A 19876-nucleotide genomic window follows, 5' to 3' on the forward strand; every position below is an offset into this window, starting at 1 on the left:
TAGTTCAACTGTTTCAATAGGAGCGGAGAAGGGAGCGAGAACCCTGCGGCACAAGCAGCAATACGATCTCTATTAAGTGCAAAAGCATGCATAGTTCCTGGCCGGCGGTTCCGTGTATATGTTGTACTCGGCACATTCTAGTTGCCGTGTTTTCCCTTCATATGGCCGCACAGGAGCGCGGCGCGCCACGCAGACGGTACCTCATCAAAGTTAATAAGTACCATTTAGTTCCTGACGCGACTGCTGCGAACGCGGGTGCGCTCCGCGAAGACGGAACCTCTTAACATAGTAGCAGGTGCTCGATCGGGCGTGAACGGCACCGGAGGCGCCCTGTATTGCGGTACAGCATAGAGCTCCAGGCGGCTGCGGCGGCCGAGCGGCTGCAGGGAAGCGGGTGTCACATCACGATACGCTGACGAGCCCCAGACTGTATGGTCCCTAAGCCATGTACCTGCAATAGTCCGTATCTGATCCGTTTCTAAAGCTTTCATTGACGCCCGTCATTTTTTGTCGCTTCCTGGACCTACAAATAGCATGTCTATTCTTTTCAATAGGCCGGTAACTAGGCGCTGAATCTAGCCACCCACTTGTGATCTGCACGGCCGCAATCATGAGCCAAGCGCGTTCAATACCGGCGTAATGTACTTGGCGGTGCTGACGGCAGGGAGCCTGTTACGGTCACATTCGGATCCAAGCTCTACGTGCTGTGCACTTATATAGGGTACTCAGGTAAATACAGCGGAGGAGGCACTCTTAAGTGTGTACTTCTCACAATCAATGGCCCCTGACAGAAGGAAAAAAGTTGGCATGATAAAGTATCATTAAGCACTGTACAGTGTTAAGCACTGTAAATTATCATTAACCCCCTCTCTAGAGAAAATACTTACTGCGCCTCTGACAAGCCCATCACCCACGCTGTCAGTGCCGGGAGGTGAGCTCGCTCTGAGAGTAACTGGTCCGCATTGAGTCACTGTATTCGTTAAGCTCCCCTTCCCATTGCACCGGTGCATGGCGCTGACGTATTTTGGTGACGTAACCGGAAGCGGTCACGGTGATTGGTCAGATCAGAAGACGGAACGCTGGCTCTACCTGCTCGGTCCAGAAACCCGTTGTGTTTTGCCAGAATCATTCAGAATCGATGTAGCTTTTAGAGGTTCGCTCAAAGTAGAGATCTGGTCTCGTTACTGTTGCTAGCCATTTTCAGGACTTGTGTCTGGATTACAGTGGCCGGTGGTTAGTGCTTACTCACTGCAGCATCACGTAGTTTATCGAGGGCATGAAATGACTCAAGTGCCCGTCGTAGCTTTAACTGTCCCATCATTGGGATCGGTGGGGGCTGGACTCCGGCAGCTCTTGGGCAGATTAGACTATGTCTACGTTTGGACCACATAAAACGTCGCTTGAATGGAAACTGACCCTAATGTCCTTCAATATATGGTTATTTTATGTCGAACAGCACGATGGAGTGACGCCGAGCAGGACATCACTGTTTAATCTCCATACGGTACGCAATCGATGCGACCCCCGGTCTGGTGCGATGCGACATAACTTTAGCACCGCAGCGTATACACCTGGCTGCATATGGCGACAGCTGGCGAAGAGGTCACGGCGGAGTCGTAGCCAGAAAGTATGAGTTGCTGAGGTGAAAATATCGATAATGATTATAGGTGACATCAGTGATGGCTACTGTATTCAATGCCATGGCCATCCTCGTAAGCGCTGTATCCGATGTGGGCACGGATGATGTCCCGATGGGTACAGCTCACCACCAATACCATCGTACTGGGAGCGTCATCCGATATGCGGCACGCGTCATTGAGCAGCCAGAGGATGTCATGGATCAGTTTCAACATCCGATCAGCAGTGGTGCTCGCTGTCGCACGCAGTCCGCCCGCTACGTATGCGCATGCCATCACAGATAGCTGGACGTGACAGATCTGTCGCAGCGCTGGCCTGCTGGTTGAGGGCGCTGCGCGCAAGTCGCCACCCACCCCGCCGCCCGAGGCCGTCAGTCGCGCGCGGCTCGAAGCGCGTCACCAGCAAGCACCCAGCCCCCCCCCCCCCCGCCCCCCCTCTCCCGAGCCGGGCAGGTCAGCCTCTTCTCCGCGGCCGCTCTCCCGATCCGACCACCGGGCGTCGGAGGCTCTGACTGGGAGAGGGAGCGCACCAGCGGGTGATTAGCGTCGTTTGCCGCCCGGGTCGATGCCGGGTGTCGCGTTAGCAGCGGTCCTCTGTCGGCGGCCGATGCCGCCGGACGTTGGTCGTCCCAGCTCAGCGGCAGCAACACCCCGGCAGAGTCTGGCGTAGCGAGGCGCGCGTCTCTTGGGGCATGGTGCAACGACAAGCTGTTTGCTACTTTCAGTCATCGCCTTCACCACCAGCAATCTAATGCGTAATACATGTACTGTTCGCTTGCATCGTGTACGCAAGGTATCATCTGCGCAAATATTGCCTGAATGCTGAATTAACGCCTAGCCCGTGCTCCATCTGCGGGCGATGCCAGCCTATTCGGCTACATTGTGCAGTGATGCGCTCGATCGAGTGCCGTCCCGAGCTTGAGGCCACCTCTTTGGCTTACGACCACCTCACTCTCCATCCTCCCACAGACGTGCGGGGCCGGAAATGGCCCAAATGGCTCCCACCGACGGGGGCGGGCGCCGACCGAGGCGGCGCGGTCCACTGCTCGTGCAATCACCGGAGACGGCTAACGTTTCTCTGATGGAGCCGAAAGCCATGCCACTGCCGCGCTTGCTCGGTGACATGACGCTCTCCCTTCTTCACGCCGCTGCACGCGTGTAGCCCTCAGCGGCGTTGGTCAGTTGGTGACCCCATTGCTTGCGTGCATTTCCTAAAGTGAGTACGAGAGCACGATGTCAAAAATGTAAAAAGCCCTGGATCAGCCCAAGAGCGGCTGTAGCCAAAGAGACGCTGCGGCCGAGAAATATCTGTTGTGCTAGCACCCAGTTCAATGAGCTTTGCAAGACACTATGGGAGTATGACGCGTTCCAAAACGGAATGATTAGCCGCTGGCCTTTACTTCGCCAGCCGGTAAAAACCACTGGTCGTTAGGAATCGATGGCAGCACGTTAGCAACACAATATTTCTGCTCAAATTGACCCATTCACCTTCGCAGTTGGGCTGGAATCATTGTGGGCTGAGAGCGGGTTTAAACAGATAATGCTTCAGACATTCTGATAAATGCCTCCAGTGAAGTGCTTGTCACTGCCCGACGTGTGTTAGCACAGGCCCAAACGCGACTGCCCGGCCGGCCAGAGCGAGATCGGTGTGGCCGTGCGATTAGGTGGTCGCGATCTCTGACTTCAAGTGACTCGACCAAATGGCACAGCTCCCCTACCTAGTCTTCGAAAGTTTAAAGGGATCCTGATAAACGTGTTCAGAATGGAATTATCGAAATACCACAGCACCAGCAATTCATGGGCACAAGCACCGCCTCCCCTTCAGCGGAAAATTTGGCCGTAGTTTACCGGCCAGTTATAGCTTTGTAATTGTTGTTTGCTCGCCTACTGACGCTTGGCAGGCGGCCTTGGCCTCCGCCGCTCGACCGTCCGTGTTGAATCTCGGCCGCCGTTGCAGGCTGTTTGAGGAGCACGAGGCGCTGCTGAACTTCTTCGAGAAGTTTCGCGAGCTGCGCACCAAGGACGAGCAGGCGGAGAGCCTGGAGTTGGCCGAGCACGCGGCGATGGTGATGGCCACCCTGGACGAGAGCATCCGCGCCCTGGAGGACATGGACGCCTTCTTCGTGCTCCTGCATCAGGCTGGTGCTGCTCACACCAAGGTGCCTGGCTTCAAGACCGAGTTCTTCTGGGTGAGCTGGACACAGTCCTTTCCTTGCCCAGCACTGGGACCCTTCGGTGCTGCGGACGTTTTCGACAGCGAACGAACCGCTAACAATATATTGGAGACCATCATGGAGCCTACCTTGCGCGCCTGTGACCAGCCGAAAGCCTCGTTCATGGTTGTAGCAGCATCACTGCAAGCGTGCTGCAAGCGAATCGGCAAACCTTTTTGGATGGTTAGGGGACTTTGTGTTTAAATGAGTGAAACTACTCGACCATATGACATCCCACTGGCAGGCCTGCATATACACAGCCAAAAAGCGCGGGATAATGTTTTGATGAAAAGATGGCCTCATGTTCTTATGTTGATTTCGTAGTGATCACTTTGTCTCATTTTAAATTGACGATGCGTAGGAATCTTGCCAGTGCAGCATCGCATGACAGAGATCACCGGCAGATAATTTAATTTACAACTTGTTTGTAGACAAGGGTCAATATTACGACACGTGACATCAGGATAAATATTCCATTCCAAGATTTCTCGCTGCAGACATAGCCGCGTAAATCAATTTACGGAGTCATGTTTAATCGCGCTTGGAATAGTGACGTTTCAATAGATGCTCGCAGCTTTTTCTCTGAGTTACACCCCATATATATGTATATATATATATATATATATATATGTATATATATATATATACATATATACATATATATATATATGTATATATATATACATATATATATATATATACCATGTGAAAGCATTGGTCATGCGATTCCACTGAAAGAATTACTATCACGTGCTCAGCAAATGGGATTATACGCAAATTTTGATAAAAAAAATAACAGGTCGTGTCGTGTATTCAGTTCATGACCAGGTCATAAACGCAGGGCTGAAATGTATCTTGTGGTATTAAGCTTGATTCCTTTCGAAGCAATTATGGCACAATTCCTCAGCTTGCTGTCATTAATCTCTCTTCGCACGTCCGATTTTCACATCCTAAGCATACCACAGTCGGTGGGTGCAATCCTGACGGGATTTATCACCCAATCGACATCGAACATAGGGAGAGAAACCAGTGGATTACCTTTCTCTTTCCATATTCCCTGGAATCCCATTTGAAACTCTGGCACCAACACCTGACCATCCATGCCAAATGAAGACCAATTAATTGCGTGCACGTATTCGTGCACCAACAAATTTAGCACGCACTGGTCAGATGTACAGCTAAGACAGTTGCGCAAAAAGGCAAATAAGATTGCATATATTTTAGGTTACCTCATGATGTATAATGTTATTTCCCCCGGTTCATCAGAAGCCTGCCCTGTCAGGTCAGCTTATGCCAGTTTTGGTAGGGAATTCTTGCCAATGCTGATTATTCTATAATTACGAGCGACGGCCACATGATAAACGAACCGTAACGATATCAGCACGTGTTTGCTGATAGGCTTAAAGACCGGCCAACCACGCTTTTGGCAGCCTCATATCGTAACAGCCAGCGCTTGTGCCGCTTTTCATTTTACGGCAAAAAGAAATAATTCTTGAAAAGTTGGACCGAACATTTTTAGCCCTCGTTGTGCGATGGGGGTCTAGACACCTAGGGTTTTCTGGAATACATTCTGGACGTTTTTGAACACAACTCTGACATTTAGGTAGTCGAGCGTACCAGTTCACATCATATTTGCGTGTTATTAAATGTTGTTTGCTGCTTGAAATGCTGTTTGTGTATTTGCATGCGTTTTTTTCTGACGTAAACAGTACATCACCCATTATCCTTTTCTTCCCAGTAAGGAGTTTCGGTCCGATGCCGACCGATATCTTGACCTTTTCTCAACTTTGCTGGTTGAACAACTAGCTCTAAAAGTGGGACATTTGGCGAGGATTTACCTACCCTGTTCCGGACCCTCTCCCAGCTTTCCCCAAGTGGCCGATTGAGTAATTCCACCCGTTCCCCGAGCCGTCCATAGCGAGTTTACATCAATGGGAATCCGATCCCGATCGGGATTTCCCCACCTTTTCCTATCCGACCAGTTGGGGAATCCCGAGCATTTCGCACGCTGCTTGGGGATAAAACGCGCAAAGAGATGTCCGCTCCCGATCGAGATTTTCTTCTATTTCCCTAAGCGGCCGGTCGGTAAAACCACACTTCTCCTATCTGCCTAAAAACTGCCTATAGGGTGAATACGCAGTGGAAAAAGTATGGTACCGATAAGGGTATCCAACCCGTTCCCGAATAGGGAGGCTTGAGGAACTCCCAGGTTGCCTCAATTGATGACTGATACCCGGGGACTCGGTCGGGGAAAGCTTGGGAAAACAAACGCGTTTCCCAAGCCGGTCGAGGGCGCTTAAGATTTTTTCCCCAATCTTTTCCGATCTGTCCTCAAGCAAACTGCCGGATAGATCGGTGTTACATCAATGTATGCATCATTATCACACTGGAAGATTCTGCAATCTCACGTCATCTGAGTTCAGACTAGATCAAAGCTTGATCTCTGTCATCGGATTTGATCCTTTGAATGCCATATGATATATAATCCAATGGCGCATGTCGAATGGGCCTTGGAAGGCCCAGAAAATCCTTTCCAGCCCTATTTTTGTCATTTATGTGGTTTAGTTAGATGTTGGTATAGTCGTAAGAACAAGCCAATGCAACAATAACGTTCATCCCTTTGCCCCGATGTGACCCAACTCTGCCGTCCAAAAGTAAAACCCCATATGTTGATTTTTGGCCATTTTGCGCTTTTTATGTCACCTGATTCATCTACTCATGCTGATTTTGGTTATTTAAACAACTAATAGAAATTTTTCCAAAGGCTTAGCCCATTGTTTAGCTAAAAGCTTGTGAAAATTTCAACTATTGCTTTAAATATCTGAATGTAGCATGAGAAGACGAATCAGATGGCATAAAAAGCGCAAAATGTCTCGAAATGAACATGTGCGGCTTTACCTTTGGACAGAGAACTAAGGTCATATAAATTTATGTCCACTAGCTCCGACACTATGCCTCAGGGTCATTGGAGGTTTCTCAAGCATGTGGAATGGACATAATCATTCTTGGTTGTCTCTCCAGTGAACGCTCATAGGGACGTCGTCAAGCTCCCGGGCAGTCGGGATTTGTCACCTTCTCCCCTCTCCCGGGGGGAGAAGGTGACAGATCCCGCTCTCCTTACTCTATTTCTCTCCTGTCTCTTATATTACCTGATTTGGTAAGTCAAAGATCACTTGCATCATTATTCATTCACGCCTATGTGATGCTGTTACACTGGTACTTCCTAATCCAGTTTTCCCGTGACTCTAGTCTTTTTAGTTCTCGAGATATCAGGGGCATCTGAGGCTCCTTGTAAAGCGAATGTGTGCCATAGGGCTAAAAATGTGCCATAGGGCTAGAGATACGGTTCATTACCACCAGGATTCCACCATGATTCATCTCCCTAAGCACAGCAATAGCTGCAACTTAAAATTTTCCACTGCGAAAAAAATGACCGACAGCGGACGAAAACAGGTGCAGATCCGAAATCGCAGAGACATGAATGAGCACGTTCCGACCGAGCTGAGCACGGCCAACCGTATGAAAGAACATGCGGGTTGGCGTGCGCTGCCGGGCTTGCCCCCTGAGCGCAAACAGTCACGCCTCACGCGCGCAAACGGTCACGCCTCCTGCGTGCAAACGGTCATGCCTCCTCACGCCTCACGTCTCTCGCTCGCAAATGGTTACACCTCCTCACGCCTCATGCCTCCCGCGCGCAAGCGGTCACGCCTTCTCACACCTCATACCTCCCGCGCGCAAACGGTCACGGCTCCTCACGCCTCATGCTTCCCGCGCGCAAATGGTCACGCCTCCTCACGCCTCATGTCTCCCGCGCGCGAACGCTCACGCCTCCTCACGCCTTCCGCGCGCAAGGCTCAGGTCGCACCGTCTGAGGCGTTTTTAACTTCGGCATCCAGATTAAATCTCCAAAGAAGAGGCTGTTGATGATCAGGAAGGGGTAGGTCCCGGCCTGGTCCGTTGCCTTAACACAAAGCGGGATTTGTATGCCAGAATGGTGCGCGTATTTCCCAAGCAGTAATTACAGTTGAATGGATAATTAGACGACGCTGATATTGAATCGTCGCGACGCTTTGCTTCAGAGCTGCTGATGTCACCAGCTGGAGGAATCGGAAAAACGCAGTCCACGTGAGGAGCGCAGACCAACAAATAACTCGCCATTGCCCATTTCAGAAAATCAAGAACCCGTTCTTGGAGGCCGTCAAAGTAACTCTTGGGGACGCCTACACGGACAATATGGACAGCATTTACAGAATCACCATCGACTTCGTGCTGAGCACGCTGGTAGAGGGATTCGAGAAGGCAGAGAGTGCGGCGAACTCCTGAGCAGCGAACCCGTGAGATGTGTAACGCTCAGTCCCAGCCGTCGGCTCTCCTGGCCGGCGCCCGGTGACCTTCGGGGTCACGTGACCGCAGCTGGCCAATCGAGTGCGTGTTCAGTGACGTCAGACGGTCAACGCCGGCCGTCTGTTCGCGCCGAGGCCCGCACGTGGCGGGCAGCGGGACGGTGCGCGGCCACCGGCGGATGTACACGGTGATTAGCGAGGTGGCATGCCGTGCGAGCGTGCGCGGGCCAGCGCCCTCTTCCTAGGAGATAACAGCGTTTATTGCGGTCTGCGTGTGCTACCCGCGAGCCGTGTATTGTGGTCTGCGTGTGTCATTCTCGAGTCGTTTCCATGGCAGCAGATTGTCACCGCGGAACACCGGTCCATCGGGCTTCGCCGCTGGAGGCGGAGCGGGACCATGAGAGGCGCTGTGATGCGTGACACCCAACCTCAGACAGGGATGAGGGATCCAGGAAAGCTTCCGAGGATCGCCCACTTCTGACGCGGGAGCGAATCTTTTATAGACTGTTCGCATTGGCATGTTTGTTCCGCTTTTGGCGCGCGCTGGTGTCGGGCGCCCGTTCATTGGACAAGGACGACCGAGCCATAACCGCACGTCTGTTTACGCCATATTTCTTTTTGAAAACGCCGTATTTGTCGTCACGTATCGTCACTGCTCGCAGGATATGCTTTCCTGTATCCTATCTGGTCACGTAGGGCATTCTTCTAGAGGAGTTTTGGTTGCCGGTTTAAATGCTTAGCGGTAATTTATTCTTATATTTGTGGTACTGTGGTTCTGAAGTCGAGGGTAGCTTCTTGGAAACCTTGCTGCATAGCCGCTTACCCATTTGAGATTATGCAAGCGGACGTTCGAAGCCCGGGTATGACTTTCATCGCGACGAGCAATCTGTCTTAGACCGTCGATTTAAGCACCCTCGGGTATGCATTCATTCGGGGCCGCACATTCTCTCAGACGTGACCTGCTTTTGACAAGCGTCCGAAGCACGCGGAAAGGCTTGTGCGAATAGCCCTATGAAAGCCATCGGGAGGTCCGTGCAGATTTTAGGTCGATGTTTTGCACGACATCCCCGGTGGTCGACAGCATACGATGTGCGTAATGCAAACCTAGGCCCCGTGTCTAAATTCAGAAACGTTTTGGAGCACATGCCGTCTCAAAAGTATGGGGGGCTGAGTTATGTCGTTACGAAGAGCACAACGGCATGGGTGTACCATCCATGCATGGTCGCGCTTAGCAATGTCAGAACCACTATAGCTACAAATCCATTGGCCCAACTATGAAGTAAGTATGACCAGACAGCGGTATTCAATCGCTTCACAGTGATACGTACATGCTCATCATTTTGACACATTTCTTCCGTCCTCCCGAAACACGAAGTATCTGCCGCGTCTGCTGTTCTAAAACCGTCCTCCAAATTGAAGTCACCGTAGCCTAAACAATGACAATTTGTCTCCTGGAAGAAATGTCATCGTAAAGCACGTTCAAATTATCGTGTATAACTTTTGCTTACGCACCATACATGTCTTATTTTGGGCTCACCCCATCGATAGCCCAGCTAAAATGAGGCGGCAGGCAGCGAGACATGCTCCTTGTCCTTTCGGAGACTTCCTAATCTCACTGCTATATGTGCGTGCGCATTTTTTCGAGCTGTCCTTTCTCCGTTACTATCCGCAGTTCTCACTCACTTAATCTTATGAAAATAATTTTCCTAACTGCACAGCATTCAACAATAATCATTCTGAAGCCCAGAAACTATCCATGAAAAAGCGTGATACCCTGTCAGTCACGAATGACTTGTAAGAGAACCGCATCGCTCGGTGAAAATATGTTTTGGTAGACACTTGCCTCGTGTTGACATGACGACATTTGACGACGAATTTCGCCAGAGCTGCCAAACTTGTGTCCATTCAGACCGGTGTGTGGGTTATGTAATACACATCGTTCAGCGAGTCGACGCCGCCCCGGTCAATGCCACTGGAATGATGAGCTTTGATGGAGGGATCTTTTGAGCAAGCAAATGGACCGGGGACATACTCGTGCAGTATCACCACAGGTGGCTACAGGCTGTGCATGCTTGTTTAAGAGACAATCTTCATGGAGTTAGAAAACCAAAAGTGTGACTGATTGGAGCATCATGTTATCAGTTCACTCGTTTGCAACAGCAATTTCGTATAAGCTAGGGTACTTGTATAATAAACAGCAATAGCTCTCATTGATATACACCGGCTGACGACTTTTGGTTAAGACCATAGGGTCAGTTGGTTGATGTACAACGTTCTGCACCTAACTTTCAGCCAAAACTGAACGTTTGAAAACAGCCGATTTAACCACTAGACTAAACTTTATAATTAGCTTATGCTGTATCTTAGAAAGGGTACAATTTGGCTCATTATCTACTTTGCGTTGTAATACGTTCGCGCTTGTTTATGTGTGCTGATGCAAACAAAGCCTTAGGCAGAATGAGCACAAAATACCCACCGCGATTGAAAGAAGTAAGCGTTAAAAATAATGTTAATTGAGGCAAATTCTTCACTTGGCGTTGACAAGATCACACTATCATTAACACCGACACGTCCAGGATCATCGAGGCGGAGCTTTGCAATTTGCATTGGTGTGAATCAGACGGCTACTGGTAGCAATGGTGCCTCGGATTTTTCAGATAGGAGTAAAAAGCGATTGTTGTGTCCAAGTGGCAATCACTGTTACGGAACTGCGGCGTGCGGTTAATGAAACCTGTTACTGTAACGGCAGCCAAGAAACACCAGACTCACAGCCCGGTTCGAACCCACAATCCACCATGCGACCATGGGCGAACGCTCCGTCAGCTGTGGCGTGTCGTCCACCCTGTCTATTGTCACGAGGTGTCATCTGATGTCATCCAGTGGCAATGAAAAGCCGATGCAGTGTGGTGAGTCATGGAATTAAGGCTCTGGGTCCCGAAACTAAGGTTTGGAATGGCTCAAGAGCCCGGGACGCAGTCAGGCGCCTTGACGATGTTCAGTGACCGGACATCAACGCTCGACTGACTCCATTCAAGGGTCTGATGATGCCGACATGTTTTGATGTTGGCGTTTATTTGATAAAATGGTGCATTCGAACCCATAACTCACCTCGACTGACTCCATTCAAGGGTCTGATGATGCCGACATGTTTTGATGTTGGCGTTTATTTGATAAAATGGTGCATTCGAACCCATAACTCACCACGCGACCACGGCGAATGCTCCGCCAACTGCAGAGTTTTGGGTACTTCCGGAAAAATCTGGAGACCTGATCGATTAAGCCGTTGGTAGGCATTTATACACACTTAATTTACCTCCCTAGGTTCTCCACTTTTGCGGAGAGTATGCGTCCATTTTACCATAAAAAGAAGTAGAAAATTATCCAGCCTGGTAGCCTTCCGAGACAAAACATTTTGAGGTGTTCCGAAGAATCTTGTTCCACGGCCCCGGCTATTCTAAGACCATTGTTGCCAGTATTCAAGTTTCGAAAACAGGAAATTTACTGCAAGGCGATGGTTACCATACACCTGAACGTCAAGGCTGCACTGCTTGGAAACCGATATCGGCAGAAAACCGATCATTAATGTGAGGCTCGCCCAGATGTTACGGAAAATCTCCTTCCCGTACAACTGGTGCGAAGGTGAGGCACGTTTTGTACCGTCATAACGTCGACCGCAGCGACGGGCCAAGGGACCGTGCGAGGCACAAACTCCACGTACTCAGGGCCGGCGTAGTAAAAATGAGCCTCAGTATATCTGAACCCGCAGCTCAAAGAAGCATACATTATCGAATGTTTTGCATGGATGGCTTTGGAATCACAGTCCCTTCTGACATCTAAGCACAGCTTGTGCCACAGGCCGTGACGTCACAATCTCGGATGAACAGTTCCTGCTCCTGAAAGCTCCTGTTCAAAAGAAAGAAAGTTCCTGTTCAAAGACCATCGTGTTTGCTATTTTATGCTGTGCTGTGAAACGTAGGCAAAAGGTATTTGACAAAGGTGGGTCTCAAGATTCTGACCTTTAATCATTTTGAGTTTGTGTGCTGAAATGATTGCATTTTAGGATCATTGATATGCATTATGAAGTGCTAGAATGTGCTATCAATCGACATTACAAATTTTCAATCACAAATTTCAAGGCATGCTTGACGTGTATTTTGCCTTTCGTGAAAAAACATGCTAACCGTTCGTTTAAACCGCTTAACGTGGCCGTCGAAACATGTTACGAAACTCCACAAAGCTATCAATTATCATCGGTGAGGAACGTCACGGCATATATCAACACTTCTGTGGTATCTTAAGCTGATACCAGTAAATGACGGTGCATTAATGGTCGTGCAACATGTGCACGTGTTACATTGCTGCATTTGCATTATCGTGCAGTGCTTGATATTCATAACGTAATCCTGAAATACGGAATTAATCGCTATTTAATAATTCCCATTATACGTTTTAAAGCATCATTGAAATATGCTTGGTAATTTGTGCAAAATGTGCTGGCCATTTGTGCAAATCATTTCAAGCTGCCGCCGAATATGTCAGTGCAGCGAAAATGCTGAAAGTTGCCATTGATCGTCGTTGAGCATCGCAGTGACACATTTCAACGTTTCTTAGGTGCCCCCATTTAGCCACTAATTTACGATGAAATAAGGCTGGTTATTTGCAGCGCAGCAACTCAAAAGTCCACAAATGCCATGACCGACTCTACATCGCGAAGAGGCCCGACGGAAACGACGGAGCAGACGCGCAGTGTCATTTTTGATACCGCGGTGCGCTTTGCCACATCTGGCTGAAAAACGACGCTATTGGGCAGACGTTTACTTCTGGCATACAGAGCGCGGGGAGTGAATAATGCTCTCCCGAGTGGGGCTCTTTGGGAATATCATCGGAAAGATGGGGGGCGGGGGGGGGGGGCATTCCCCATGCTCAGACGCTGGTGTGCAATACAGCGTGTCTTTGATCGAAGGTGAATAAGCACAGCATTTGTCATTGCTCCATACGATTAAACGTGAAGCTCACTCGTGAGCTCAGCTCGTGAGTTTCACCTCAGTTGCTGAGCCTCAGCTGCTGAGCCTCAGCTGATAAGCCTCAGCTGCTGAGTCAGCATTGGCGAGCTGATTGTTCAGGGTCACGAGCATCACTGCTCACCGTAACTTGCTGAACACGGGGTGTCGCAATCCGACCACAACATCCACATGTCCATTCTGGGTGCGTGGCTGGGACGGCGATCCGTGGACAGATGGCCTGGTCTCTTGGCTGCCTCTGAACCAAAGCGTCCATAAAACCTCATAGCTAAGTCAGGTATGTGAGCCTGGTAATGCACCCGCTGTTGCGGAGACGGTTGACCGGACATTCAACGTGTATGTCTCGAGTTGCTGAACTACAGCAGATGGTCGATAGATTGTAGGACGGACAGCTCTCCAAGAAAGTCGCTGCCGATCTGACCAACCTCACGCGTCGCAGCTGAACATGGGAGCGGATCCGCAGCTGGCGCCACCTATATGGTGATGTTTGCTCAGAATCCTGCACGACTTCTGTCAAACGCGAGGAAGATGCCTTTAACACGCGCTCAGTTGGGGGTCAAATTGACCCCCTCCCCCCGAGGGCTTTCCAAAGTGGTTTCCAAACGCCGTGGCGTGGTCGTACCAAATTTTCCATACCTGTAGACAATTGAATAGCGGATCGAGTGGTATGAAAGAACTAGATGCAGCACTTTGTAAGGTCGCTGGCCTACCACAGGTCAAAGACAGACCATGGATTCACAGTCAGTTTCTAGGGAAGCCTTCAATCTGATGCAACAACGGATTGTCAGACAAAGCCGACAAATCCACACATCTCTAAGATACTTTCTTAGGCTACATAACAAGTGAATGACGAAATTCCATTGACCTAGGGTCAGAGGTGAAGGTCAGACCACGGTCAAAACTTACCTGTTTCAATACTTTAGGGCTCGCTGTATGGGGTAGTGTCTGGTGCTCATTTCGAATTTATTGATGACGAGGATCGCATGCGACACCTTTTATGGACTTCTTAATTGTCAGAACAGGTCACTGACCTAAGATGGCAAGGGTCAACATGCCGTTTCAGGAGCACACTGCTTAGCGTAACCTCTGACGGTTATGCAAATGCAACACTCAAGGCAGTCTTCTATTATTTCGGTCACCATGGCTTTCGAAAGGTCAAATAGGAGCTCTGACCTTATGTGAGCATGTGACGTTTTGCTTAGGACAGGTAGCTAGGTTCTTTGAACACTTTTGAGAACAACTTGGGCTCGACCTTGTTTTACCTCATTTGACCCGTGGGTCGTAATCCAGGAACCTAAAACTTTGACCGAAGTGAGTTTATGTGGTATCCAACCGGCCACGCGGGCGCGTGATAAGTAAAGACACTGATGCAAAAAACTTACCTGTTGAGCAATGTTTTGTACCGCGGTGACTCCGTCCTGCATTATTCATTGTCGCTTTATCCTGGATCCTCGCGACGCCCCGCTTGTCCGTTGGAATCTACATGCACTGATTGCACCTGCCACGAATGCGGTTAGGTACACCTTGATGTGGTCCGGTCCGGGTGCCAAGCACATACCCCGGACGGGAGTCCCCGTGTGACCCAAGTCTCGGTGGATGAACCCTCAAGTGCATGTACTTTTGCCCCACCATAATTTACTTTCATGCGTCCCATAGCCTCGAAATGGTCATTATTGGTGAAAAAGGCTCTAATCTAGCCTAAATCATACCGTGACGCAATACGATTTCGCCATCGTGTCTTGTTAGGCTGTATTCCAGACGGTTGCGTTTCAGGCCTCTCTTTGGGTCATGTATTTTTTATTATTTTTTATGACTGATTATTTATGCGGGAAGCTATCTTTCTGCGCGCAGTCTTGGAAAACCGGTCCTGGCACGTATGTGCATACATGGAGCACTTTCATTTTCTCCAGATAATCGTAGATTGTACCATTTGAAGGCGCTATGGAAAAATTAGCGAAACTAGACTGCCAAACACCATACAAAATCAAGCACCACATTTCATCTTAAGGTTTGTTGTGGCCAACTGACTTCCGGCCGCTAGCCGGCTCATCGTGGTAATAACCGGTTGGTTTATGACTAACGCAGATCTTTTGATTTGACTATGACGAAGCATTACGAGATACATTAGTATTAACAGTGTGTTAATGCAATGGACAAGTAAATGAGCGTCAGCTTTAACAACCAAGGGATGAAATATGCTATGTCAGCGGCGCATAAGATTGCATTACACAATGGCGCTCACAGACTCGTTGGAACATATTTGGCTGCTGCTATCTGTGGCTAAGGCGCCAAGAAAGATCGTCATGGGTGGATCTCGGTCTTCAGCACATGCAGTAGCTTAGGCAGGCCCGTATGCGTGAGCAGACGAAACGCCATGGCGACGGAAATACTGACACTCGCAAGTACAGGTGGAGCTTTCGGCAGCAGCGTGAGGTCCTTCTGGCTTCATGGCAAAAGCCCAAGACCAAGCTGGAGGACCCAAGAGCGATAACAGTGTCCCAGTCGGTCAAGATGAAAGGCCCCGTCAGAAGAAGAAGTCCTCCGATAAAGTGGGCAACCAAGACCAATAGGGACGGCTCCTAAGTGGTCGAGGGTGCAACGGTAGGTCATCAAAAAGACCCTGTCAACAATGTAGGGTCCTTCGAACAAACGAGAACACCTCAAGACTAATGTGATGGGCCCCTGAAGAACCGGAATTGCCCGGCAGGGCAATTTCGATATTAGGGCAAGTATTGGGGGCAATTCCGATAACATATATGGCCCGTCAAGAGTGCAGGGCCTCCAGACAAACGGGAGGAGTCCAAGACTAATATGAAAGGTCCCTGATTGACAGTGCATTGAAGGCAAACGTGTAGCGCCTGACAACAGCGTGAGCCCGCCGAGAAAATATAAAATGTCCAACGCCAATGTTGTGCCCCTCCAACCCCCACCCCCATGCGATTGAGTGTGCCTTTCCGCTTTCGCTCCTGCAGGGAAGCGGAAAGGGGCCCGACAGATTGTAGGGTTCTCCTCAAGTTCCAGCTGTTGGAAAGACCACTAGATCAACGAAGAGCGTCTCTAAGCATCAAGTACCCCACTAGGTTAAGTTATGTGGCCCCCAGCAACAGCACAGGCTCTCCGAAAAGATGGACAGGACGAGACCAATGTGCAGGACTCGTGAGAAGCTGAGTGCCCAGCAGGTCATCATATGGGCCCCCGACAATAACATATAGCTTGTCGGGCGGACGGGAATAATCCGTGAAGGGCCACTGATCAATCAATCCGTGAGTGTCCAATCGTGGCCAATCCGTGAGTGTCCTGGCAGTTTCGCATTCAGGGCACCAACAACAGCGTAGGACCCTCCGAGCAAGTGCTGAGAAATCAAGGGGATCGTAGACTGCTACTTGGCAATCGGAGTCTCCAGCAAGTGAACATAAGCGAAAAATCATTCAGGTTTGTCAAAGGGTTTTTTTCTGGCTTCTCGGCACTTTCCGATCGCCTGCAGGCCCAAAGACGGCCCTATTTGTGGCGCTGGGTGTTAAAAACTGTTTCCGTTCGGTCAGTCATGGGCTCCTTCGGGACCCAAGGGGGAGGGCATGACCACTGCCCCCCACCCACTCTGAATCTGCCGCTAGTCAGCTGGCCGTCATGAGCTGCAGCACAGCTTAAACAAACATCCAATTTCTATCAACAAACACTCAGATTCAGGCAGCAAGCAATGAGAACCTCTAAGCGGTGGAGCTGTTTAGAATCTGGTTTGATCTCCTACCAGCCCCCCCCCTCGTTGTAAAAAGACTAGTTTTTTGCCGAGCTATCTACTAGCTTAATCTAAAATTAAATTTTTGTTGGGAAAGATATCAGGTTACCTTGATTGCTATGCTGGTTGCGCCGTTCTACCTGTCAAGGGGCGCGCCTCTATGTTGCGAACCAACCTGAGCACGAGCCGTTGTAGGGCCCAGGCGGGTCCGGTCCCCGCAGTCAGATCACGTGTTGGGCGGGGCGGGTCCGGTCCCCACAGTCAGATCACGTGTCGGCCGGGGCGGGTCCAGTCCCCGCAGTCAGGTCACGTGTTGGGCGGGGCGGGTCCAGTCCCCGCAGTCAGATCACGTGTCGGGCTGGGCGGGTTCAGTCCCCGCAGTCAGATCACGTGTCGGGCTGGGCGGGTCCAGTCTGCACAGTCAGGTCACGTGTCGGGCCGGGCGGGTCCAGTCCCCGCAGTCAGACTACGTGTCGGGCTGAGCGGGTCCAGTCCCCGCAGTCAGATCACGCAAACCAGAGGCGGCCAGAGCTTGCGGGAAACCAATAAAGCTAGCGATGCAAACTAGCTGTTTCCCTTTGATCAAGACTTGAGGCATCTAATCTGTGTTTTCGACAGTTGGCAAGGGACTGAAAAGCTCCTGCAACATATTTCAATTCCACCAACAGCTTATGCTGCAGAATCGGTTCCCATCAAACACTTGGAAAGTTCGCCTCGAAACCAAGGATGCATCGCCAAGCACCACCTGTGTGCGATGTAAAATCAGGTTGCATTGGTTGTGTAGAAATTTGGACAGGGACGGCCGCCTCTGTTTCAAGATAATTGTTATTCCAGGTGCGTGTTACGTTTCTTTTTGCATGGATGTTGCGATAGTGTCATCTTGCTGCGCCATTATTTTGTTACGAATTTTGATAGTTGCTGTGCGTGCAAATCGTAATATCAGAAAATACTTTCTGCCAACCAAATTGCACGAGTGAAAAAATATTGATGCAGGTTAAAACAAGCACTGATGTAAATACATGAATAAACGTTAAAAACGTACATCGATGTAAGAACATTACCGCATGTCAAATGCTTGAGACTTCAGCAAGTGTATCACAAACATAAAAATGAATTAAATTCTCGAGAAGGCGGCCTGCCGCGAGTGCTCCAGTTTTAGATGATGCAGAGTGGTATCATGCCACATCTCAAAACTTCCAAAAACGTTCGATGCTCCGTACCGTGCGGCCCAGTTAGCAGGGACTGATTGATCTTTTACATTCATTGAAATAACAGACTGCACGGAAGGGAATTTCAAGGAGTCATAAGCATTACCGTCTGTCTTAGAATGACAAGAAATGCATGGATATGAGGCTATTACTGTCCCTGAGCTTGTCCCCAAGCTTATCAGGTGCTGTTTTGTTGCTGGCGACAGCAAGCAGCTTGATCTTGTCCTTCCGCACATATTTGGAAAAGTGGATTGATGATGTTGATCCGATGAGGGAGTAGATGATCTTACCCGACAAGGACGTATCGAGTGTCTCGATGATAATGAGAAGCTGCAGCGGTCGACACAACTAAAAGGAAGGGATCACTGCCGTCGAGACCTCTTTGCAGTTGCAAGTATGTTTTTGTCAGCCAAGAGTTTTAACCAACGAGGCTGACTTTGCAAGATCGATCACTAACGATGCTCGCATTGGCTGTTGTATCTCTTCAGTTCCTTAGTGCGCAAACACGGTCTAAACAGGCTTTGGGGCGCGAAAATAAGTGTAGTTCGTGCTCTACAGCTGTCCGCTGGGAATTACTCGGTCCGCCTCAGCTAACCTTATCCCGTGAGACTTGGTCCGCCTCAGCTGACCTTATCCCGGGAGACTTGGTCCGCCTCAGCTGACCTTATCCCAGGGAGACCTTGAGACCGCCCTCAGCGGACCTTCTCCCGGGAGACTGGACCGCCTCAGCTGACCTTATCCCGGGAGACTTGGGACCGCCTCAGCTAGCCTATCCCGGGGAGACTTGGTCCCGCCTCAGCTGACCTTATCCGGAGACTTGGTCCGCCTCAGCTGACCTTATCCCGGGAGACTTGGTCCGCCTCAGCTGACCTTATCCCGGGAGACTTGGTCCGCCTCAGCTGACCTTATCCCGGGAGACTTGGACCGCCTCAGCTGACCTTATCCCGGGAGACTTGGTCCGCCTCAGCTGACCTTATCCCGGACTTGGACGCTCAGCCGACTTATCACGGAGACTTGACCGCCTCAGCTGACCTCATCCCGGGAGACTTGGACCGCCTCAGCCGACCTTATCCCGGGAGACTTGGACCGCCTCAGCTGACCTTCTCCCGGGAGACTTGGACCGCCTCAGCTGACCTTCTCCCGGGAGACTTGGACCGCCTCAGCTGACCTTATCCCGGGAGACTTGGACCGCCTCAGCTAGCCTTATCCCGTGAGACTTGGACCGCCTCAGCTGACCTTCTCCCGGGAGACTTGGACCGCCTCAGCCGACCTTATCCCGGGAGACTTGGACCGACAGCGACATAGCCTCCCGCTGACTTCCCGTGCTCGTGTCGCTGGGAGGCCAGCCTCGCGCGGAGGTCGGCCCAGGTGGGGTGGCCACGTGGTGCAGCCAGCATGCGGGCGGCAGAACGAACAAGACGCTCGCAGAATCCTTTTGAAAACGCTGCATTGGTGAGTATTGCTTAGATATCACACCGTTATGCAGGTTCTGAAGCATTTGTTTTAAGGGATTTGACCAACGTGTTGCGAGATGCCTTTGGGATCGGAGTGTTTGCTAATCATAGTTTGTTGCCAGCGCGCTGAAAGTCGCCACCGCAGCAAACTTCCGGCTTAGGAGACATTGCTTAACAAACAACCTTAACATAAATCACAGTTCCGTGCCAAGGCTGTCCCTGTTCTACCTTGTGTATTTTCATCAGCGGTCCTTTGACCGACAA

General features: G+C 50.2%; 1 protein-coding gene across 1 annotated transcript; it reads left to right on the forward strand.

The window, feature by feature from the left end:
• Positions 1-2767: 2767 nt before the first annotated feature.
• LOC119094432 (neuroglobin-2-like) lies at positions 2768-9037 on the forward strand (the record flags this gene model as incomplete). The annotated part of the gene is made up of 3 exons (XM_037217491.1): positions 2768-2853; positions 3595-3826; positions 8021-9037. Coding segments are annotated over 3 exons (471 nt in total), but the record flags the coding sequence as incomplete, so codon positions are not given.
• Between the last annotated feature and the right edge of the window lie 10839 nt (positions 9038-19876).

Source organism: Pollicipes pollicipes, unplaced genomic scaffold, assembly GCF_011947565.3.
Source record: "Pollicipes pollicipes isolate AB1234 unplaced genomic scaffold, Ppol_2.1 Scaffold_4002;HRSCAF=4701_pilon_pilon_pilon, whole genome shotgun sequence".
In the NCBI taxonomy this organism is placed as follows: Eukaryota; Metazoa; Arthropoda; class Thecostraca; order Pollicipedomorpha; family Pollicipedidae; genus Pollicipes; species Pollicipes pollicipes.